The sequence below is a fragment of the Drosophila suzukii genome, chromosome 3, assembly GCF_043229965.1.
Source record: "Drosophila suzukii chromosome 3, CBGP_Dsuzu_IsoJpt1.0, whole genome shotgun sequence".
In the NCBI taxonomy this organism is placed as follows: Eukaryota; Metazoa; Arthropoda; class Insecta; order Diptera; family Drosophilidae; genus Drosophila; species Drosophila suzukii.
In genome coordinates, this window is record NC_092082.1 from 79,257,956 (window position 1) to 79,283,533 (window position 25,578).

Below are 25,578 nucleotides of genomic sequence, written 5' to 3' on the forward strand. Positions count from 1 at the left end.
TACCATTTAAAAAATATATTTTTTTAATGTTTTAATTGGTTTTTAAATTGTTTTTAAAGAAAATATACTTTTGAATAACTGAAGTATTGACCCTCGCTGTGACATCCAGTTTTTGCAGTCACTGCTCATGTCCTTCGCAAACGCATGGCTTTGAATATGAGTGTGGGTGCTATCTTAAGCATGCTAAATGCAACAACCTCACCCACCACCCACAACCCACCTCCCCCTGGCACCCCTGCCACGCCCCCCGCCTTTCGATGGGGCCAACAGGCTTCTTTATGCGAATCGCACGCTCGTTGACGTCTGTGTGTTTGTTTGTTTGTTTGTTCGGCTGTTTGTTCTGTTGCCTGTTTTTAGCCATTGCTTTTATAAGCGCAAAGTGCTCTTCATTATGCGCATCAAGTGAAAGGATAAGTGCAGCGCACACACTCAGTGCCATAGAAATATTTATACATGTGTGCAGTATGCTTTTTATGAGCCTCAATTGCGAAGAAAAAGTCCACTGAAAAATTACCCCGAAATTGCACAAAGAACATTTAATCGGTTATGTGAAATTGGGGTATGGTTGGCTTAAGCAAACAATTCCGATCAAAATATGAAATGTTGGCTTTTCATTTCGCAGAAACTAAAGTAGAAAATGCCTTCGGGGCTAAATCATCTTTCTAATTGTTAAAGTTCAGCAGCTGCAATTGCATTTCAAGTAGTTTTCCAACATAATTGGATTTGGTTGTACAAGTATTATGTTTTTATTGTGTGTTAATTGAAATTATCGACTTGTTAATTTTTATAAATGTGTGAATAGAGATTAAACGGCATGTAAACATTATAGAGCCTAGGGCAAAATTCTCTTTGTACTCAGATGTTTAAACGCCCTAGAATTTTTGGACAAGTTGCAGGAGCTATTAGAAATTTGGAAACCGAACCGGATGACAACTCCTGTGCAATTTCGCTTTCTGTCAAGCACTCGGTTAACCGTCCACACCCCTCCCACACAATATGAGATCTCCGACGACGTCCAACACCTTAATTAAGCCAAATTGCACTAACAAATCCATAAATAATGAGACCAGTACTCACACACACCTGAGGGGACGAAGGCCGCGGCGCAGTCTTCAATTACGATTAGTTTGCGGCGGGATGGGGCGAGGGGCAGGCTAAATTGCACAGGAGGAGCATAATTGAATCGCAGGACACTCGCAGCGCGCAGAGCTCAGCCTTGACTGAGTTATGGCCCCAGCTCATTCGATTAGAGGGCGGAGAACGTTTAATTGAAATTCAAGATACGGCCAGCAACGAAGACAATGCAAAATTGCTGCACTGGGGAAAAAAGAGTGGCAGTGTATTCCAAAATTTAGGAAATACAATTCAATTACTTCAAATTACAATTTTTAGATTTTACTAAACATTTTTGTATAATTTATAATTCATTTATTCTTAAAGACATATCACATGCTTTTATTGATATATACAAAAAAATGTTGAATTTGATTAGGTTATAAAAAGATTATAAAATTTCTTATAAGTCATATTACAATACAACCTTTGAATACTTGTTAAAAAGAATTGTTTATTTTTGTTCATTGCCCTATCAGGTTTATATAAAATGAATAAGTATTTAAGTTATAAATTAAACGTGTTATATTATAATAATATAAATTATACCAGTTATATATTATATATTAATCATTTCCTTACAAGACTTTTAACAATTTAAGATATCAAGAAACTAAACTAAACAATGTTTATACCCTTATCAGTTGTATAAATATAAAGCAAATAAATATTAAAGTAATATTTAAAATTGTTTATTATTACCCCACTATTTTTCCGAGTGTTGCAAATTTAATTTTTATGGCCTCCGTGTGCTTGAGCCCTTGTGGGCGTGTCAATAATCCGACTTAGGATCGCCGCCCATGCTCGAGACCCGATTACCACACATCGCTGTTGTAGCCGCATAAAATCGGCCAACAAAAGGGACGAGGACCGAGGACTGAGGTCTGAGGACCGAGTTCCGAGGACCAAGTCAAGTGACAGGCTTGTAAAAGTCGTTGGGTCGCTGGCAAATCGATTGCTCGATTGCTCGTCAGGGTCAACTGGCAGGCCTGACAGCGCTTAGCTTATGGCCCCCAAATCGGCCGGCATTCCGGCACCGACTTGCTTCTCCTTTCTACGGCTTTAAATTATGTTAGACATGGCAGCGGGCCTAAAAAGGACTGCCAAATACAGCCATGGCAAAAGGGGGAAGACATTTGAATTTTGCACACAATATTCTCGGCTGACAAAGTCTCGATGTCGTTGTCGTTTTTGGGGTTAACAAAGTCCTTTGCCTGGTTTTTTGGCACACTTTTGCCCGGTTGTCATTGACAGGCAGACAAAAGGCCTTTGACACCTTTTTGTATATTCTCAACGAACGACTCTGTTTTTCCGTGTCTGTGGGATTGGCAAATTATAATGCAAATGTCTGTCTATGTAAAGAATGCCCCATGGATGCCTAAATCTAATAGGAAAACATACAATAGGATGAAATTAAATAATGGGAAACGGGTTGTTTTCTGGGTCTGGTTTTACCAAGCGGTTTCTTAAGTATCATTGAAATTAAATACTTTTGTAAATAAAACAACTATAAACTATAAATAAAAATAAAATATCTTAGGTATACAAATATATTTAAAATATTTACAAAAATATACAAATTTATTAAAATAAAGAAAGCTTTCATTGCTTAAAATTGGAACTTTAAAAAAATCTTTGGTTCCAAAAAAAATGTAAGGTATAATGTAAAATAAATCCAATATATGTTTTTGTAAAATTCCATTCATAAACATTTCAAATCAAACTTTTTTTGGGTTATTCAAATTGTGTTTAGCCAGTTGAAATTCAATTTAATGGGAAAGATATCCCAGCGCTTCGCCTTTGAATTTTATTGTGTTGTAGCTGAAGGCCAATTAAATGCTAGAATAACGCTGAGCAATTTATGCGCATAAATATATTTTTTATGTTTTCATACCGCCAAACATGTGTATCTGTGGGAGTCTACGCGATGGGTATCTAACATGCGGATATGTAAATGTAACTCGTCTAAAAGAAAACAATCATTTCGCCATAATAAGCACTAAATATGCAGGACACACCCATCCACAGGAACCGCACAATTTCGCTTTACCTGGGAAAAATCGTTTGCCGCAACTCGTATTGATAAATATTAGTTAAAATATGAATAAATTTATAAGCGAATGTGTGCGTTTGTATAAACGTTTGGTAAACATAACGAGCTGAGTAAATTGATTGCATCACGCAATGAAGCGCGTCCTGTAAAACCACTTAAAACATGCCTCAGTACATGCCATAAACCCGAAGGCGGAAGAATCTCTCGCGAAGGATGTGGGCGCACACATCCCTTAACCCACGATGCCCCCCCCCCCTGCCTTTTATTTAATGCCAAAGGAATAGCTACCCGCCGCCGTCGCCGCCGCAGCCGTCCAAATACACATGCAAAACCGGCAAACATTTAACCAGAGGCTATGAAATTCGATAAATATCGACAAAGTTTTGCGCTTATTGGCGCTCGGCAGCCTCGAGGACGAGAACGAGGACGAGGACCCCAGTCGAGTCGAGTCGAGTCGCTCAGTCTTTCAGTCGGCAAAGCGGCGAGAGTTTATTAGCAACAGGATGTGGGGTCTCACAAGAGCCCGGTTCTCTAGAAGACACCGCTGCACAGTGGAACCGATTCTATAAAAACTGAACAAAAATAAAGGGAGAAAACATTACGCCCTGAATTTGATTATTTCGACATTGATTTGAACTTAACAGATTTTTTTACATTTTAGGAAGAATTTCTTTAAGTTAAATAAATTACTTTAGTTATAGAACATTTTGTCAATATTTTCAATTTTTTTAAACAGTCTGATTTTTTATCTTTTTAAAATTTTAAAATATAGATTTAAACGCCCACAGTAGCTGCGACCATTTGAATGGAGTTTGCGAAAAAAAGGAGCAACTTTCGAATAAATATGCATTTCTCGCTCCGCATTCCCCTTTCTCCATCCCACTTATCCCAGTTCCGAGTTCAATTACGCGCGTTTTCCACCTCCCTGAAATTTCGTGGCCCCGGGGGATTATCGCTTACATTTTCAGTCAAGTGTGTTCGTTTATTGTGCAAAAGTTGAGTTCGGCTCTGTTCGATGCACAGTGAAAAATTGCGCACTAGAATTAGAAATAAAAGGCGTTATCAAAATTGTTGACATTTTTCGCAAAAAAGTGAAAAAGTGATGAAAACCCTACAAAAATTGAGAAAATTGGTCAAAAAATAAATTTTCCTAAAAGTGATAAGGATCGTTAGCATATTTAGCAAGCTGTTCAAAGCAGTCGGTCTTTTAGCTGTACGCCTTGATTTGGCTGAACTACGATGGAAAAACCGGAAAAAAATGTCGCATTTTTGACAAAAGTCTAAATTTTGTATTTTTGACAAAAATTTTAACCCTTTTTTCGCCATAAAAATTCAGATTTTTGGCTGCCATAACAAAAATATAAGTCAGAATGAGGAATGTCATACTCCGTTGAGCTCGTTGTTTAACTTCCAATCGATTGGCATTCTAAACTGAAAAATTTTAATTTTTACCATTTTTCGCAAAAAAGTGATGTGACCCCTACAAAAAATTGACGAAATTGGTCAAAAAATAAATTTTCCAAAAAGTGATGAGGATCGTTAGCATATTTAGCAAGCTGTCCAAAACAGTCGGTCTTTTAGCTGTACGCCTTGATTTGGTTAAACTAGGATAGAAAAACTGATGATAAATGTCGCATTTTTAACAAAAATCTGAATTTTGTATTTAAGGGTAAAAAAATGTTTTTCCAGTGTATTAATTTGGTTCTCTTTCCTTTTACATATGACTACATATATGGTGGATATTGTTTCGCGATTTTAGGGCGAGACTGTGGGCGGGGGGCGTGGCTAGGAAGCGGTGCGATTTTGAGGTGGAAGCTCTTGACTTTTATGATGTAAAAGTGAAAGGCGAGTTGTCGTCGCGACGTTCGTTTATTTGAAAATGTCATAGGCACGAAATATATATATCTGCAAACACATATTTGCATGTACGGATTTGCTGGAGGGTTCCCGGCTAAGTAGACTTATGAGTTATGCGAGCAATGTTCGTGTTTTCAGAGAGCATAAATACGGGCATATATATTTTCATATGTATGTAAATTGAAAAAAAAAATTGCATACTTGTATTTTGTTTATGTAATAGGAAATATAAGAGATGAGGCAAGTCCGTATTACATTTGTAATTTCCCCGAAAAAGGGAATCAATTTGCATTTCGTTTCTGTTCCGCCAAATTGTAACCATCAATTCAATGAACTCTCAATGTGGATTTAAATGGATGTGTAGGAAAGCTGTATGTGTGGGGGATACTTTTCTATGGGTATTAATTTGTTTAGAATTGGTAAATCGGTTTATGATTTCCATTGATAAGCTCTTCATAAGCTGTTTAACTTTGTTACAAAAATCAAATTATCCAATAATAGGCATGTGTAACAGATACTTATTAAACAAGTATACATTTTTAGATTACTTTACAAATTTAAGATGACGTTGAAGCAAACCTGAAAATATTTGTTTGATATTAATTTAGTTATTGCAACTTAAAGCGTTGTCATTTATGCAACTCTAACAAAGCTTAAATTTATGGAAAAATGATATTTTAACAAGGGTATATATACTTCCTGGTTTTGCACACGTTTTGTTTTACGGTTCCTTTGAAGGTCAATATTCAATTTTAATAGCCAAAGTTTTGTTCATGTCGTGTCTGAGATTTTTCATTTTCCATTGTTTTTCATTGTTCCTGTTATGAATTTTTTTCGGCAATGTCAGAGGAGAGGCGTGACATTAGCAGCTGTCGTCACCGCGGGGTTTTCCTTTTTGGGCGACAGTGCAACATGAAACCCAGCCGAACCCCAATAACCCAACGAACTTTCACCCATTGTCCCAACATTTTTCCAATCTCCTCCTGATGGATCACATGCAACTGCCTTTGTTTTTTGCTTTTTTACAGAACAGATTTTATTTTTTCCGCATTTTTTTTTTGTTGCTTTTGACAACAATTTGTTTTAAAACACCAAGCAGACAGCGTAAACTTTTTAATTAATATCAAATATGAAACGTTGCCATATCCGCGAGCAACCCAAAAAATGGCCCAAAATCAAAAATCTACTGGGAACGCACAGAAACGGAAGAGCCTAGCTGGGAGAAAGTGAAATGAGGCAAAGCTTGTTAAAAGTTTTAATTAAATTGATTGTCGCTTCTTTGTCTCCATTTTGCCATTATTTTTCCAACGCCAAAACATTGCCAACGTGGCCTTAAATATGCCTCGAATGAAAATTAATTGCAATATGTAAAGTTTTCAAAGTATTAAGGAAGAAATATGAGTACAAACGAGATTTATCTAATAAACATAGTATGAATGGGAAGAAAATTCATCGTCTTTAGTGTTTTAATATTTGTAAAGTTCCTTATAATTTTTTTAAGGCAATTTTTATAAATATTTAAGTGATCTTAAAATATTTAGCACATTTCGGCAAATTGCACTTAAAAAAACTTTTCGGGGTGTTGTTATTTTATTAATTCAATCAAATTTTTTTAATAACTTGAACTTTATACACATGTATAAACAAATAAGTGTTCCTCATAATTCCTTATAATTTTTTAAAGCGAAGATTTCCATACTTATTCATTTTATCTTTGTTATAAGATAGTCCTTTGAGTTCGCGAAATTCCCCTGTAAAACGTCGACTTCTTGACTTTCAATTAAAGCGCGTGAAGCCCACTAGTCAAGTGGCCAACACTACATGCCTCCAAACAAGGACACCGGCGGCGCTGACATCCCGACCATCTGCTGTCGTCCGCAGGCGAGGTTCCCAGGTGGGCGTGGTCGGCGGTATATATATACGTATGACTCCACCAGACTTCCACCGACTGCCATCCCACTTAATGTAGTTGTAAATGCATAATGAGCCGCTCGGAGTCCCTTACCATCGATGAGCCGGTGATTTTTTAAAGCGGTTTAAAACGCGTGAAACGATTTTTTTTCAATATCAACCTCAATATATTCTTGATTTTACTTTAACGACGGCATGGTGTTCGGATTTTTGTCTTGCTTTTTTTTTTATTGACTGCTTTTATATTATTATTTAAAAATTAATTATACGCCACGTTGGCTCGTTTGGGTTTTTTGCCGCATTACTTCGTCGCATTTTTACCGGTCGTTGCCATTTTTAATTTAAATATAAAATATTGACTTACCGCTACCCAACACCACCTGGCCATATATTAAAAAATAGTTATCGCGTATTAATTTAAATTTACTTTGGCCGCTCTGAGTCCCATCCCCACGTTCCCAACAATTTTCACGGCACATTGAAGGCTTAAAGCTGGAAAAGCCCCCTACTTCCGTCGACCATTGCCCTTTAACTTTTGGCTGGCATGTAAGCAATAAGTTTCTAACACATTTGTAGGGTAATATATCTTTTTGCAATAATAATTGGAAGTAAATCTTTGCTTAGAAAAAATTAATTAAAAATATATATCCTAAGCACTGTCCTAATAAATAAAATATAGGTTAATTTCTAAAGTACAAACTTTAAAATGTAGAAAAGTGTTGGCTATATACATAAGATGATTTAGAGTACTTCCTAGTCCGATAAATATTTTTTGTTTAGTTTGGCATTTCCGGCATGGAATACCGAGTCCAAGTGAGATCGTGTACGCGAGACTCATAAAATGGTTGGCCATTTGAACGCTTTTTTATGCTGGCCAAAGTCAAGGCATTGAAAAATAAAACGCGGCCAGCAAAGGCTAATAGAAAGAGACAGATGGCCGGGCAGAGAAAGAGAGAGGGCATGAAAGGGGCGAATCGAAAATAGAAAATAGAGAAAAATCAAGCGGATGGCTGGAATTTCATACGGTTGGCATGGCCATCGTCCTTTGTACCGACCACGTCGATGTGTTGGCCCTTTTATTATATTTGCTCTCAGACATTTTTGCTCTATACCGAAAATGGGATTTTAGGATATAAAAATTATGATAGATTACCGTTGCACTCCCATGCAGTAACCACCACCCCCAGACTCATTTTTTTTTTGGCAATCCCTTAAATTCCGCAATATTTGTCTGCACTTCCACAATCTTCTTCAAATTATGTTTATTTTTTTAATTTCTATATATATATTCCAAGCTACATTATCTATAATTTTAACCATGCAACACTATTACCTTTGTTTTTAACCACATGAATACCATTCTAACTTGTGAAGAGGTAAACCAAATAGTTTACGAATGATAATTAATTAATTTGTATGGCTTATATTTTTATCAATCATATAAATTTGATTCTAAAATGACTAGAAATTTATAATTTATTTTCAAATGCTAACATTTTTTCAGTGTTGTACTCATCTCATGCATCTTCGTGGAAATTGCGCCAGCTTAGCTGGGTAAAATCATTTGATGATAAAAGTGGCCCTCAATTGCTTTGCTGCTTGTTGCACGTCGTTGCTTTTCCCCTCATCTCGTTGTTATTAAATTGGAGACTGGCAAAATGTGAAAAACATGGTGGAGCAGAGGATGTGAAAGGACCTGGGAAAACAGCTGACACACAATGGATCCATCTGAAATAACAATCATATTTCATTATGTTGACTGGTTTATTATAATGTGAATATATGGCGTTTTGATTCACTTTCGAATGGCAACGCAGTAAAAACGAAAAACTTGTTTTCATTTTCTTTTCATTTTAATTTGAAAAACAATTCAAAGATTGGCAATTTCAACTAAATAAGTAGCCTGATAGTATGAAATATTTTTGGTGGCACTGAAATCTCTTTAAGTGGAATTCTTTCGAACATCATAACAAGTTCCAACCCAAGAAAATCCCAAAAATCTTTACGTTTCTTTTGAACTTACTCAGGTGCGTTTAGCTTGGAGATTTTGGGAACTACACCGCTGGCGCCACCTATTAGCATGTAATGTAAGCAAAGAGTAACAGTAAAAAGCTCTAAAAAGCTTTTTGACATAAAGATTAAACTCACCGTACCTCTCTAAAAAATAATCCGATTTTCTAAATTTTTTAATATATTTAATGGGAAATGGTTGTATAATCAAACCTTTATGTTCAGTTTTAAATTTAGAAATTGATAAAATAGTAATCTAAATTAAAAAGACATCGGTTTTTGTTTTTAAGGCATACATAAATAGACAAACAATTCCAGGTCATTTTTTAACTATAAGTTTTATCTGAGTTTGTGGTTTTTTAAGCAAAGAAACTTTTAAAAGTAGTTCAGGAAGTAATTAGAAGCTATCTGTGGTTTACAAAAAAAGATAAACACTTCAAACACTTTTTAAAATAAAGAAAGTAAATTGCAAAATAAGAAATCGCATTCCGTTGAAGCCGCAAAGTGATTAAAAAAAACCGAATTTTTTGTGCTCGTTTTTTTTGCTATTGTTTTAAGCCGGATTTACTGACTAAGTTGAAATTACATTTGACCTTGACGACAACTGAAATTGTGTTGCAACTTTTTATGCGACAGTTTCGCAAAGTTACAAACAATAAACAATGCGCACAAAAAGGCACTGTATAATAAATATAGTATAACAAACTAAGCACAGTAATTAATTTATATCATATTTGCACAAATGAACAAGATTTTTAAACATTTGTGCAATGTATATTTAGACATGCTCAGACGACAAATCTAATTAAAATCTGGGCGACAGTTAAAGCAACGGTGATATCATTACTTGATAAAATCAGAGACGACCAGTCAATAAACCTGAAGGTCTTTTAAGCCGACTGCTCAATTTCCTACATTAACGTTTTACTCCGCTGATTATCAAATGACCCGCAGTCCATTGTATTTATTTATCAATTTTCTTCGGTTGCCAAGTGCAACCGACTGGGACGCGATGGTCAGCCCTCGAATTGCCTTCTTCTATGGCTGAAATTATTATTTTTTGATTGGCCAGCAACAAATTGCTTCATGCATTTGTTTGAGCCACCCAGAGGTCGTTGCGATTAACCAACCGCTCAGGTTTTGTGCGACTCCAAATGAAGTCCAACTCAACACCAAAGCTTCTCTAAGGCTACAACGATTAATCAAGTACGGTGAGATCTGAATATGTACCATATAATATGTAATACAAATTCTAGTAATACAAGTTTCTTAACTGAAAACTAAAAAAATTATCAAATTTAAACACAATAAACTATTTTAAAATAAACCAAAGCCAAAGATTTCATTTTATTAAAAACTAACACAGTATAACGTTATAAAAACTTCGACAATAAGAATGATATGCATATAAGATGTGTTATTAAAATCTAAGTACATAAATTATTACCCTTATAAATATATTAAATATGTCTTAGAATATATTTTATCATAAATAAGTATAAAAGACAAAGGGTTTAATGTTTCTTATAGACTATTATATCTTATTGGGAGATCCCATCTATCAGAATTCAGTCTCTTTTTAGATATGAACTTTTATTTTAGTACCCATAGGTATATTAACGGTATCAGTTTTAACCAGGTAACACTGTAGTCGTCTGGGGCCACCCGAAGTGACTCAACTCCCGATCAAATGTCGCGTGCTCCCCGCCTGTGTGAGTGAGAAGGAGGGGGCGACTGCCCCCATCCCGCTCGCACCTGCAGCGGACATTCTCCTTTGGGCCGCTCGCTAACAAGTGGCCTCCGGTACTCGAAAAGCTGCGGTTCCAGCACGAGTTTAGTTTTTGATTCAGTTTCAGGCGGTTCAGAGTTGCTTAGTCCAGCGCAATTGCTAAAAACGCTCTTTTAATTTCAGCTTTTAACGGCTTTGAATAATTTAGGCGAAATACCGTGTGAAACCAGGGGCTTACTAATATATTCGCGTGTTAAAAGTTCTCGTCTGTTCTTAACCTCCAAGTGCTTTCCTTCTGTTCTAAAGAATTACTTCACTACATCCATTTTACAGAAGTTAATCAAACGAAAACTAAAAACCAAAAATGGGTAATTCCAGTTCCATTTGCGCCGAGCGCAATGCCATAAGGAATTTTGATGAAAATGGGTAAGGAACGAAATCGAGTAGTGCTCAAACTAAAACTGAGTAAAAGGCAATTGCAAACTAAAAGAATAGTAATAAAGCGAGAGTTGGTTAAAAAGTTTCGGGGCTATAGAAAATTGTACATTTTTCATCTTTAACAAAATTAATTTGTTTAACAAACCCTTTGTGTCATAAAATACATATAAATATTTTACATTAAATTCGAGGTCTTTGAAAATAAAATCTTAAAAAATTTAGCTGTTAAATCACATACAGAAACTTAAATAAACCAACTAAAGTTTGGCTTACAATTTCAACAAGTGTTATACCCATCCTGTTTTCTGTTCATTAAAATCCTCCATAAGAATCTTGTAGATTAACCCACCAATGACCTGGCTTTTTTAGTGCAAACCTTAAGCAAAGAACCGCCCACGAACACGCCCCCTTCATAAATCCATTTCTTGAGAACTCATTAATGCTTAATGATGCGGTTTACTAGAATTTTATCAGCTACTCATCGACGCTTTGATTAAAAAAAGCAATTCCTGGCACGCGCCATTCCACCCATCGATATGAAATCGGTACACCAAATCTATAATTACCCATTTTCGAATTAAATACAGAGTAATAGCAGCGACAGGTGTGTTTGGCTCACGAAAGTCCTCGTCAAAATAAAGACTGAATTCGTTATGAGCACAGCTGAGGTAAATTGTTAATATTTATGAAGGTTACTCGGACCCACAGATGTGTGAAGTATTCCAATTTATTCGCCTGTCGTGTTGTACTTTCAATTTTTGTGTAATAATTGATCGGAGCAGCCATCGAACCCACCGGGCGTATGAGTGACTCAAGTGCAAAGTGAGAGGGGCGGGGACTCACACGATTCGGGACACTGAAGGTTAAGGTTAAGGCTTTAATTCGGCCAGGCTCGTAATTAGGTTTCCACCTTGAGCCGTCTTTTTAAATAATTTATACATATTAATAAACCAGGAACTTAATATAAATCGTTGGGGAGAAGAAAATTAACAGGTACTCTATTTGGTACATATATAGTATGTATGTAAGCTAACAAGAATCGAGTTCAACAAACTAGTTTCTAATTTAACTCAACCGTAACGGAATTATAGAAAACTTAAATGTATTTCTGATAATCGCTCAGTAATAATTTCTTATATATCAGCTTTTTTTCTTTTTAATGTTAATATTTTAATATTAGTATTTATTTTAATTTTTTATGAATAATATTTTTAGAAAAGTATAGCAAATCTTATCAGCCAAGGCAATGTATCAATATATCAGCAATTCAAAATCAAAGCATGTCAACTCATTGATTGATTAATAAGTGGTTAACTTTCAACAACTTTTGATTTTAATATTATAATCACGCCCTCTGCTGTTCTCACGGAATATTTTCACATGTTTTTCACGCCAAATCGTAATGTTTTCCAGGTCCCAGACAAATGATAAGACTGGTAATTATTATTGTTATTATACGCCACAGGTTCATACTTTTAATAGTGTATGTACAGATAAGTGTTTGTACCGCCCTTATCAGTCAGCTGATTTCCCCCCGCCCACGTATAGAAACGATCCAACTAATCTGAGAGAGAAAGAGCGCGGAAAAAAACAGAGTTCGCAAAAGTGTAAAATGTAAAAGAGAAAAAGACTCGAAGGCAAAACAAATCGAACATTGTGGCTCAGTTTAGCACGAAAGCTGTAGGAACTCAGACAAACAGCATATAGCGAGATAATTGCCGGGGAAATCAATATCAAGAGTTAGCATAGGACAAGTAGAACATCACCAGTGCACGCCATGTACTCGATCCTCCAACGCTGTTCCGGAATCAGAAAAACCTTTGGACGGCTGTGAGTGGAAAATAAAAACAATCAAATAATAAGAATAACATTATACGATGTATAATCGTCTGGGCACAATTGGACCATGGAGCAAGAGGGTGTGTTTCTGGATCCGCGATAATCAGTGTCACTTTGTCACTTTGATTATCGGCTCCCATCTCGAAGGCCTGTCTGCGGTGCATCACCTCATCGGGTTCACTGGGGCTTAATAAAGTGCCTGCATATGGTCATACATATGTACATTCTACATTTATGCATGTACGGGTGTATGCACTTTGCAAGGGCTTTAAAAAGCTCGATAAGGGAACTGAAACGGAAAACACCCTTTCAGGCTCAGTGATTTATATGACAAATTTGGAATGAAGTAATACATAGAATTCTAACAATAATTTCTTACAAAATTAAGATGAGCTTAGATTACTTAATCAAAGCCACCCTAGTATAAAACTTAACTATTGCTAATGATTTCTAAATATGTTTTGACAACAAAAAAGATGGAAAATTTTTCACTTCTAAACAGTATACTTGAACTATTTTGTTTACTATTTATAGATCTAAAAAAGTCCCCATTGCGAATACTTTTTTTGAAACAAAATTATATTTTAAAAGAGATTGCTAAGAATTTCAAAAAAATTTTAAATAATTATACCAAATTTAAATATTTTCATTATAATACTCTTGCCTTAATTTTTTTGAAAGGTAAACATTAGAAAAACTCTTGTACTTCAATATCGAATAGATATGTTCTTTACAAAATAAATGCATATGTGCTATAAAATTGTTAAAAAATCACGCATACGACATGTTGGACATCTGTAATAACATTGTTTACAACTCTGTAAAATGTATGATTTTTAAAACTTTTTCGTGGAATACTTTTTAGTTGAATAGTTTACTTTGGTGCTATAGAAAATCGACTTTGAAGACAATACCCTTTTTAAGAGTATGCAAAAGTCGCCGACAAAGTTGGCAATGCCGTTATTGTCCCGCCCGCATTGACATTCATTCAGACTCGATGCGCTCAGTGTTTTTTTCTCTAATTGAATTACGGAGAATGACAGAGAAAATATCTCGCATTCGCATGCCGCCAGCACAATTCCGTTATTGTCCGCTCTCCCAATCTCCCACTGTCACTCTCGCCACCCAACCACCCACTCACCCCCTGTCTTGTCTGCTCTCTCTCGCCCTTAGCACGCCGGTATACCCCACAGCCAACAATTCCCAGAGTCCTTCCAATGCACTATGGGTAAAAAACCCGATTTTGGTGCATAAACCTATTTATTTTCTTAATTAATTTTTATGAATGGCCCATACTAATCGAATCTAGACATCTTCATTTCAAAAAAACCGCCCTCCAAAAATTTTTGGTGGCAACTCTGTAGTATTGCCACTCCAACAAAGTCAGCTATTCGAGAGGCTTTGCTATGTCGTTAAATTGGCGCGAAAAATTGGCGAACTTTACGTGCTTGTTGTTTTCTGTGAAAAAAAAGTTTAATAAATATGAAAATGGAAATTCCTTGCAAAGGTATTTATTAATGCAAATTAGCTTAAACATTTGATTTTATGTGTCTTGTTGTCCACCTGTGAACTGTTTTATATGTGTATCTTTATAGATTTGAACTTACAATTGTGTTTGTGTTTTGTGGAGTATAACTTATTAATAGCACAGACTTGCAAAAGAGTAAGAACGAGAAATTGATTACAAAAGTGTCCTTATTGTCATACAACTAATCGTTTTTGCTCATTTTTGCTCCTTTTCGCTAAACTTGCGTTTATGTAGAGACATATGTGTTTGGTCACGGGGCTCTTCTTGCAGTTTGGGAAAGCAACAAACGCTCGCGAGAAGCATTGGAGACTTACATATTCGACAAATTGAATGCCGATCATCAAAATGAAACAATAATAAAAACAATATCAACTAAAATTACTAACTTTATAAATTACATAAATAAACATTTGCCTCGATGCTGCCGAAACATAAAGCGATTTAGACAAAAACACGCTATGTGGCTAGCCGGTAATATGACTATACTTTCTGATAGAAATGAATCCCCACAGAAGAAAGGTGGTCGTCCAAAATTGTCATATGAAGCTGCTGGTAAACGACTCAAAATAAAGTTGGCATCTGAACTTGCGGTAGAAAATGAAAATTCAACTCCTTTGTTACTACACGCTGCTAACATTTCCGCCAGAAAATCAACAGAAAATGAAATTATTAAAAAAAGTGATAGAACTGAATCGCTGGCTCCGAGTCCAATAACTTCTGAAAAGGCATTCGCTTTTTTTATGGAAAATGGATTTACTAAGCAGCAATACATAAATGTAAAACAAATTAGTAAACAACATGGCTGCGATATTTACCCCCCTTATTCGAAAATAGCTGAGGAGAAATTAAAATGTAGACCTGCTGGAATAGCATGGACCGAAAATGAAGCCAAAGTTTCCTTGCAAAACTTATTGAACCATACCGCTTCACGAATATTACTGATGCAAAAGGAAGTTTGTGAAGTACTTTCAGATGTTACTCATTGTACTCTTATTTTTAGCTACGGTTTTGATGGGTCTACTGGTCACAGTTTATACAAACAAAAATTTAGCATCGCAGAGGGTCAATCTTTAGATGATTCTCTTTTTGTTACATCAATGACTCCTATAAAAATGATAGATCAGAAACAAAGGGTCATTTGGTTAAATAAATCGCCTCAGTCCATAAGATTTTGCCGTCCTGTGAAAATTGCTTACGTAAAAGAAACAACGTCTCTTATATTAAAAGAAAATGAAAACTTGGACAATCAGATTAAAAACCTGGATATATACGTGCATCCTTATCAATCAGCCGAAATTTTTGTAAAATTTGATGGGCACCTGACACTTATAGACGGCAAGGTGTTAAATATATTAACAGGAACGAAATCCTGTCAGTTGTGTCCAATGTGTGGGGCAAAGCCCACCCAGCTTCTTACTATTACTGATTTTAACTCCAAAACGTTTGATATGAAGCCACATACGGATCAATATGGATTAAGTTCCCTTCATGCGTGGATCCGCTTTTTTGAATTCTTGCTCAAAATATCGTACAGAATTGAGCTTAGAAAGTGGCATGTCAAGGGAAATGACAAAATCGAATTGGAGGCACGTAAACATAAAGTTCAAGCAGCGTTTTGGAATGATATTGGGCTTCATGTGGACAAGCCGAGACAAAACGGCAGTGGCAATACAAATGACGGAAATACGGCGAGGCGGGCATTCTCCAACCCAAAATTATTGTCCTCTATATTAGGAATAGATCACAGTTTGATTCAGCGCCTACATGTAATTCTGATCGCCATAAATTGTCATTACCCTATAAATTCGGAAAAATTCAAAATATTCTGTTCAGAAACTTTTTCTATGTATATGGCTAATTACTTTTGGTACCCCATGTCGCCAACAGTGCACAAAGTTTTAGTACATGGATACATAATCATTGAAAAATCGATTGTTCCTGTTGGCTCTTTAGCAGAAAGTGCATCAGAAGCAAGACACAAACTTTTTAAGGCTGACAGAAAAGATCATGCCAGAAAATGTAGCCGGGTTGACAATATGTCAGATGTTTTTCACAGAGCTATGGATTCGTCTGATCCCCTATTATCTAGTTTTTGCTCAACAAAAACCAACCGGATGCCTCTGCCAGCAGAGGTTGTAGATCTTTTGGATTCGCCAATCATATCCCCAGGCACAGAAGACACAGATGAAGAAAATTGTAACGATGATGTAAGTGACACTTTTGAAATAGAATTAGAGGAAGAGGTACCAGACGATATTGAAAACTAAAAAACAAGGAAAAAATAAAAAGAGTAAGTTAAAATTGTTGAGTTATTAAAAAAAATTAATCGAATTTTTTTTCAGTGTTCTTCAAATGTAACAATGGATCCCAAATATGTTACCGGTTTTTTTCTATAATGTAACACCAAATAGGATTAAAATTATAATTTATAATAATTACTTATTTTAAAATGTATTTTTAACCACTGTGCGGTGGACAAATTAAAAAAAAAAACAAAAACCAAAATTTTGTTTAAATTTAAATAATACACCAAAAAAAGTTTCAAGTCAATATCTTAAAAACTAGAGTTTATGCACCAAAAACGGTTTTTTTGCCCATAGTGCAATGGCCAAATAACGCCACTGCACACACACCACAACCACGGGAAAGAGCGTGAGCACGGCTACTACAAGACCACTATTCCCGTTGGAAGCTCGCTCAGCGGTAGCACCAATAATGGCGAGAGCAGCAATGGCTGCTCTCACTGCCAAACCCGAACAGCTGATGTGCGACCCTCTCCCACCAACAATAATAACAACCACAACAAGAATGCACACACCCAACTCACGGAGAGCCAAAGCTGTGGTTGTAGTAGTCGTGTGTGTAAAAATCATACGACTACAACGACAACCACACTCGAATACGAACTTTCCAATTTCGCAAAACTAACGACACGAATCACAACGCAAAGTGCCGCCGAAGTCGCAACATCGACGGATACGGGAACGGATAGGGATACGACTTCGAATCCGAATACTCATACGGATCAGGGTGATATAGTCACAGTCAGCGATTTGCCCAAGGGTCTGCCGTTATCCTCGCAACGTCACTGGAACCAACTGCAGCGCAGCCTGCACGCCCTCCACCACCAACAACAACAACAGCAACAGCAACTACGTTCTTACAGTAGCGATAGTCGTACAAATTTGGAAGACAACATGAGTAGTCCCGTGACAAATCTGGATAAGTACGCCCAGCGCGATCGCCTGGGAATTTGGGGAACTGGCGATAACGAAGTCGTCGGCAGCATCTCCGGATTCGGCCGGCTTTTCGACAAGCGCTACTCAAAGGTGAGTTCTATATTCTCGTTGGTTCCTAAGTTCTTTAGTTCTCCGGTTCCATACCATACTGCCATCCCCTTTGCCGCCGGCCTTTGGGTTTAATGGAAAAGTACCAGGCAAAGGTTTTGGGGTGGGTTCGCATTCGGGTTCTCCGTTTTCGGTGTTGGGTGTCAAACGGTCGAGCATTCTACTAAGTGCGGGGAATATTAATAGAACGCTGTGTTTAGGCAAATATTTAAGGGAGGACAAACCCGGAAATTTGTTTTACAAATCACCTGGAAGTGTGTTTTTTATTCTAGGGCTACCGTTGGTGTAACAGAAAGTACATTTTTTTAAGAATCTTGATTAGGAATACCTATTGTTTAAATTCAAAGACTATCTATCTATCCGGCCCTTGTTCTTTAATATTGTGTCTAATTTAGGCCACCTTCTATTTTTAACCCAGTACAAGCATAAAAAATTCCAATTCATAAATACATAAATAACTATCAAGCGGAAACGTCAGCTGATAAATTCAGAGCAAAAAAAGATACTTTTTGGCAGTGGCTTTTTTCGGCAAGTGGTGTGGGTGACCTTTAGATGACATAGGGAGCAAAAGAGATAGCAAATGGCACACGCGCCACTCTGGAAGACCAAAGCTCAATGTTTTTGTTATATGTATATTTTTTGGGTTTTTTACTTTTTTATGATGGCCGTCAAAGGCGGCGAAAATCGATAGCCAACTTTTATAATTGAGCCAATTAAAGGCCCGTCAAATAGTGAAATTGTAGGGTATAAAACGGTTAGCACGAATCAGTCACGCTGAATTTGTTTACAAATTTATCTCAGATTGCAATTTCAAGTTCAAGTTTTTTCTGCTTGCATTGGTTTTAACGCTATTTTCCCACAGAGACATGAATGAGCTAATGTACGAATTGTTGCAGGAAGTATTAGAGAGCATTTCTAAGAGCGAGGGCGCATGGGCTTTGAGTTTGTTTTTGGGAAGTTCCACAGTGAAATTAAATTTGTAGAAGTTTAATTTTAATTTTTGGAAAATCTACCCTTAAAAAAATATAATTAAAATAAAAAATGGTGAAATCATGCATAAAGGTGTAAAAAAGTTATTGATCATAAACCTTTTAATAGAAAAATGTGGAAAATTAATAAGCGAACCGGCAGTGATTTTTTATTGTGCAACACGTAAATAAGCTATTTCAAAGGCGGAAAAATCCATATTGCTAACAGCAGTTCTACTAAGAATAATGAAGAGGCTCTCCAAAATTTGGTTTCCCCATAACAATATCAATAATGATTTTGTCGACTTGCGTCAGGGCATAATGTCATGATTTTTTGCCGGTATAAAATTAGTAATTTAACCAGAAGTTATCTTGGCAAGTTTTCTTATCATGAGTGCGCCTCTTGAGTACTATGTACTACCGTTTGTTATTACTTCTGACACGCTCCCCCCAAGTGACACCTGTTAATCTCAAGGTTCTCCCCGAAAAGAGGAGGCTTGTTTTGGTTTCCTTGAGTTCCCCTATGGAAAGTTTTCGAGTTCTAATCTCTTCAAAACAAACCTCGCAAAATCAAATCCAACCAGCAAAAACTGACCTACATTCAGTAATAAATTTAACTTTGTTTCGAACAAAGAACTGAATGACGATAATCCCCACTCGGTATCAGCCATAAATACACTTATATTATACATTTATCTGTGTGTTTACCCACACCAAATACAGTTAGCGAATAGAAAATTATTTGCATTTATAGGTTTTTGTTTGTCTCTTGCTTTATACGCTCTTTTTGCCCTAGGTTTGTGCTTTGTAATTTATTGCTGCTCTGAGGAAATTAAAAATTTAAACAAATTCAAGCGGTCAATGTGCCGAAAGAGCAGAGAGCTCGATACTTGTTGAAATAGTTGGATTATTTCATTGTTTACCCCATGATTTATCGGTATTGGTTGTTTATATTGGGCAAGCATAGAAAGAACAATATATAGTGTACTTGTCAATGGGTAGGAATTATAAAGGTGCTTTGAACAAATGATATTGGTGTGATTCGTGGAAATAGGTGCGATGTTTTGATTGGGATTTACACAGAGTGAAAACGAAACCGAAATTTTATTACCGTTGCATCATATTATTTTTACAATCTCCTATGATAAATGTATTCCAAACTTCTTTCAAATCTTCTAAGTATCTTTAAAATTAGCATATTTTTTAATGGTCGTATTTCTATAAGAATTATTCATTATTTTTTTGGACTTGCGTTTTTTCCTCTGTGACTCATTTCTTTCAATGCACAGTAGCTCGTATGATCCGCTTCCGGCAGAGTTCCCATGGTTCTTTGAAGAATAGCCTGTTTCACTGGCACATCCTTCATCATTCCACATCGTCTGACCCACAAAAGACTGTAGTTTACCTGCTGAGAAACAAAAAAAGGTCTTTTCATCATCTCACCTTTGTGGAGGAAACAGTTCGCCTGAGATTGCCTGTTGTGCCTATTTCGACTCGTGCTGATTAAAGCGACGCTTTCGTCATTTGATTCGTATTCAAAGTTCAGAGACAGGCAGCCGTTGGTAGCTGACTTAATGATTAGCTATAGGTATAATGGGGATCATGATTGCGATCATAATGATCGAACTGGTCGCGCCAGACAGTGCAAAAAAAATCAGCTGAGCGCGCGCTAATTCGTGTTTTGGTTCGATTTTGGTTGTTGCTCCGAGTTTTGTCCAGTTTCGTTGTTTTCTTACCTTTTTGCAATATCATCATATCATGCGAAATGGGTATGCGTAATATTGGAGTTGCCCATTACGTATACGCATGACTAAATGCCATTTACTATATAGGGAAGGAGTATACCTCTATACCAAGTAAATATATTAGAAATTCTTGGATTTAACATCAAATAAAACATATTTCTGTTTAATATTGTGTTTCTAAGGGTTGGTCATTTAGTCTATACAAATTAAATCTTCATATGGTTGGAATTGATTGATTATGATGAACATATAATATATAATTAATATCTTTCTGCATAAAAAAAGTTATATTTTTTTAATTGCTAGTTTGAGTTTGGTGATTTTATGTATGAGGCAAGCTCGGATGTTTGGAGCAGTATAAGTGGAATGGAGAATGGGGAATACTTGTTGCCAGGCGGTTCGTAAACACTTTCGCACGCTTATCGACGGTCGTGTGTCGCTTTCAATGTCAACGGTGTCGTTCTCTATATTTTTTTTTATAGTATTTCACCAGCCCACCGATGACGTATAGCACGATAATGGTTAATTCCAGGCTCTTGAATTATTTTTTATGGGGACCACTCGAGTGTTTATTGTCCGTACAGCAAATACAGAGTTAATTGAATTTAATACGTACGAATCTTGACACATGGACTTCCCTCTAAACGGTTATAAGCCTTTATTAGTTTAAATTTCAGTTCATATTCGACGGATCTTTTTTTTAAAGCTACTGAGAATTCTCTTCTGTACCGAAGAATTTGTAAAAGTAGTGAAATAAAATAGAAGACTTCTGGGTTACAAGCTTATTTTTTTTGTTAACTCCTTATAACTTATGAGAGTGCAATTTTTTATAGATAAAGCATGTTTTTCTTTGCCTCACCATGAGTATGCAAAAAAAAGGACTCTTGTAATCAAAAGTAACCAAATTTGTGGTTAAATGAAATATTTTCCCAATAAGCCGAGTCATGTTGAAGGTTAAGTTGTGGGTGTCATTATTTTATAGATTAAACATGTTTTTTCACTGTCACCATGATTATGAAAAAAACCCATGTCCCTACAACTAAGCTAATTTGTGGTCAGCTGAAATATCTTTTCTAAAAGCTGATTCATGATATGATTATAGTTATATAATGTCCTACAAAAACATAAATGTCATATTCATACCAATAATCTAAAAAAATATTTATTTAACTAAAGTAATTTGAATTACTTCAAGTAAGTAAATAACTATAATATAAAACGTTAAAATGTTGATAACTTAATACGTTGCGTGATAGAAAGAAAAACAAAATTTAATTAAATTCAAAATGATTATACATGATAGATGACTTAATAACTATAATTTTGAATAAGTACTTAATTAGAGATGAAGAGAAATGAAAATTGAATTTTTGAATAAGGTTTACGTAATACGCCTTTTGAGAAACAAATTGTTGTGTTAAACAAGCAAAAGATTAATTTTGTAGCTGGAAATGGGCTGAAACCACATGATGGATGGTTTTAAAATTAAAATTTACATGTTAAATATTCAAGGTTGAATTGAAATGTTCCAAGAAACTTGTAATGAACTGACATTATTCAAAGCCTTCGTATGGGCACGATTTGCAAACAGCTGCTACTACCTAAGTTACTTAAAGCACGAGTAATTATTTCCTAATGTGCATATTAGCAGGCACATCCGTAATTGTAATGCTACATAATGCAACGTAATTTGTGTTTGAATGCCAACTTGCACGTATTTTTTATCTACCTATGTGACCCAGTGAAAAGTTTGAAATAACGCCCCCATCATAATCCCGGGTTGTTTTGTCCATTTCGATAATAACCGCAGCAATTACGGAGCAAAAAACTTTCAAAAACTAGTCATAAAAGTGCGTGTGAAACGAGGCCAACGCTGAGTCATTTCCCCTCAAAACACAGTGTTTATATTAAAATTCCCATTGCAAATCGTATTTCAGTTTAAATTCTCTATCGACTTGTCGCTAGAACTTGACTTTGAACTTGAAACCCGACTCGTGCCTGGGCGGGAGATCTATCTCATCGGATCTGTGAAGGTCGGGTGATAACTCCTACCGTCTCGGTGGCCAGTTCCAGCCGGATTGTCTAGAATATATAGGGGCGCGTGCTCGGGAGTATATGAGTCCACGATAAGCAGAGGCAAACTTTTCCACCATCCCACTTTTATTTGTTTTGTTTGGTTCTACAATCATTCTATGGGGCGATCAGGCCATTCGAATTGAGCACAAGATTTATACTTTCAAAAGGGAAATAACAGAATATAACATGGGTTTATTACTAAGGGTTCAAAGCAAATAAACAAATGGTTTGCATATTATAAATATAATAAACAATCAGCAAGTATTTTTACCAAAATGTTTTAGAAGTTCTCACAGATTTTTGCTAGTACTAGCATAAAATAATTTTGCCTTTGCAAGCAGATCTGGTCTACTTAGAGTGAAAGTGGTGGCGTCTATTGTAGGATCTTCTGATCTTGGAAAAATCAGTAATATAATTTAAAATTAAATTACTAATTTCAGGGCCTGGCTTTCACACACGAGGAACGTCAGCAGTTGGGTATCCATGGTCTGCTGCCCTACGTGGTTCGGGAGGGGAATGAGCAGGTTGAGCACTGCCGTGCCCTCCTGGATCGCCTGGATCAGGACCTGGACAAGTACATGTACCTGATCAACCTGTCCGAGAGGCACGAGAGGCTTTTCTACAAAGTCCTGAGCTCCGACATCGGCCACATGATGCCTTTGGTATACACACCCACCGTGGGATTGGCCTGCCAGCGTTACAGTCTGATCTACCAGACCGCCAAGGGCATGTTCATCTCCATCAAGGACAAGGGACACATCTACGATGTGCTGAAGAACTGGCCAGAGACGGATATCCGTGCGATTGTGGTCACTGATGGCGAGCGCATCCTGGGATTGGGAGATCTGGGCGCCAACGGCATGGGCATCCCTGTGGGCAAACTGTCCCTGTATACGGCTTTGGCTGGCATCAAGCCATCGCAGTGCCTGCCCATCACCTTGGATGTGGGCACCAATACCGAATCCCTGCTGGAGGATCCCCTGTACATTGGTCTGCGCGAGCGTAGGGTCACTGGAGCCGCCTACGACGAATTCGTGGATGAGTTCATGCATGCCTGCGTTCGTCGCTTTGGCCAGAACTGCCTGATCCAGTTTGAGGACTTTGCCAATGCCAATGCCTTCAAGCTGCTGTCCAAGTACCGTGACTCCTTCTGCACCTTCAACGATGATATTCAGGGAACCGCTTCGGTGGCCGTGGCTGGACTACTGGCCTCGCTAAAGATCAAGAAGACCCAGCTGCGCGATAACACTTTGTTGTTCTTGGGCGCCGGAGAGGCTGCTCTGGGTATTGCCAACCTGTGCCTGATGGCCATGAAGGCCGAGGGTCTGTCCGAGGAGGAGGCCAAGACCCGCATCTGGATGGTGGATAGGTAAATATATAGCTTATCTACATAGAATCTATAGCTGGGCACTAACCAATGTCTCCTTTTAGCCGTGGTGTCATCGTCCGCGATCGCCCAAAGGGTGGACTCACCGAGCACAAGCTGCACTTTGCCCAGCTGCACGAACCCATCGATACCTTGGCGGAGGCGGTGCGCAAGGTGCGTCCCAATGTCCTGATCGGAGCTGCTGCCCAGGGCGGAGCCTTCAACCAGGAAATCCTGGAGCTGATGGCCGACATCAATGAGACCCCCATCATCTTTGCCCTGTCCAATCCGACCAGCAAGGCAGAGTGCACCGCCGAGGAGGCCTACACCCACACCAAGGGTCGCTGCATCTTCGCCAGTGGATCGCCTTTTGCCCCTGTGACATACAACAACAGGAAGTATTACCCGGGTCAGGGCAACAACTCGTACATTTTCCCCGGAGTGGCATTGGGTGTCTTGTGCGCCGGCATGCTCACCATTCCCGAAGAGGTCTTCTTGGTCGCCGCAGAGCGTTTGGCCGAGATCGTCTCCAAGGATGACCTGGCCAAGGGTAGCTTGTATCCACCACTCAACTCCATTGTCAGCTGTTCGATGGCCATCGCCGAAAAGGTTGTGGAGTATGCCTATAAGAACGGATTGGCCACCATCCGCCCGGAGCCGGCCAATAAGCTGGCCTTCATCAAGGCACAGATGTACGACTTGGACTATCCGCGCTCAGTGCCCGCCACCTATAAGATGTAGATCCAGATGGAGATCCATTCCGCCTATCCCGAAAACCAAAAGGAGTGGCCATCGCAGATATTCGGCACGGGCGGCGAGCAGTAACCATGTTATTTATTTTATAATGTCGCACATCTGTCGTCTAGCATATAGCAAAATTTGTATCGCGCCTAACCAACCACCCACTATCCACCAACCACTAGCCCCTGTTCGCAGCCCGATAGATTATTATGAAGAAAATGGAAAAAATGGAATGTCTATAACCCGCGGCGAAAAATTTTTTATGATGTTGAGTCTATGTAAATGGGATATTGATCTACTAGATATGTAAACAAATTTTATGTAATCTTGAACAACACAAACTACTCTAAGAAACTACAAATAAAAGTATAAATAATATACCTCAAATGTACGTTTTTTAATGGGCCTAATAAATAAGCCTTTATATTTTCAAATTGGAAAAACCTGACAGGACATTTTTAATAATATTAATAAACTTATCACTTATTCACTGATTTGAAAAATCGATAATAAGACGGTAACCGTCGATAAATGCCGCCGATACTAGGGGTGGACTAAAATACAACAAGTTTTTGGCAATTTGTTTTTGTGTCACTGAGTAGAAAATACACTAGAAACAAATATATTTGGCTTATAAAAAAAACATTCGCGAAACAATAAAACTTGTTCTTTCTAAAAGATTGTTTTAATCTTGAAGTTCTAGACATAGGACTTGTTGAAATAAGTGTTAAATTCTCTAACGTTCGAAATGTAACCTAATAAAATTGGTATCAAGATCACCAAATTTAAAATCGTTTCTATCTGATGAAGTTAATAAAAAAAGCTAGATCTAGCTAGAAAAAGCTGAACTTACTAAT

The 25,578-nt window shown here is 37.2% G+C and overlaps 1 protein-coding gene and 2 long non-coding RNA genes across 6 annotated transcripts; 2 read left to right on the plus strand and 1 right to left on the minus strand.

Annotated features, from left to right (window-relative positions):
- Positions 1–8,341: 8,341 nt before the first annotated feature.
- Positions 8,342–12,159, minus strand: LOC136117021 (uncharacterized). Its single transcript, XR_010654195.2, has 2 exons — positions 11,678–12,159; positions 8,342–8,662 (listed from the first exon to the last, which is right to left on the minus strand). It is a non-coding gene; the product is annotated as an uncharacterized lncRNA (long non-coding RNA).
- On the plus strand, positions 11,023–25,108 carry Men (Malic enzyme). Of its 2 annotated transcripts, XM_070996925.1 has the most exons (6): positions 11,023–11,099; positions 14,124–14,167; positions 17,110–17,156; positions 17,265–17,807; positions 23,055–23,983; positions 24,046–25,108. In XM_070996925.1, exons 1-6 carry the CDS (start codon positions 11,038–11,040, stop codon positions 24,719–24,721), a joined length of 2,301 nt encoding a protein of 766 aa, XP_070853026.1. In that variant the 5' UTR covers positions 11,023–11,037; the 3' UTR covers positions 24,722–25,108. The 2 variants fall into 2 exon arrangements, with proteins under 2 accessions (XP_070853026.1, XP_070853025.1); XM_070996924.1 differs by lacking the exons at positions 11,023–11,099; positions 14,124–14,167 and having other exon boundaries at positions 17,097–17,807.
- Positions 14,191–17,065, plus strand: LOC118878239 (uncharacterized). Of its 3 annotated transcripts, XR_011604445.1 has the most exons (4): positions 14,191–14,457; positions 14,546–14,613; positions 14,713–16,768; positions 16,821–17,065. It is a non-coding gene; the product is annotated as an uncharacterized lncRNA (long non-coding RNA). The 3 variants fall into 3 exon arrangements; XR_011604444.1 differs by having other exon boundaries at positions 14,546–16,768; XR_010654842.2 differs by lacking the exon at positions 14,546–14,613 and having other exon boundaries at positions 14,192–14,457; positions 16,821–17,064.
- Positions 25,109–25,578: the final 470 nt, after the last annotated feature.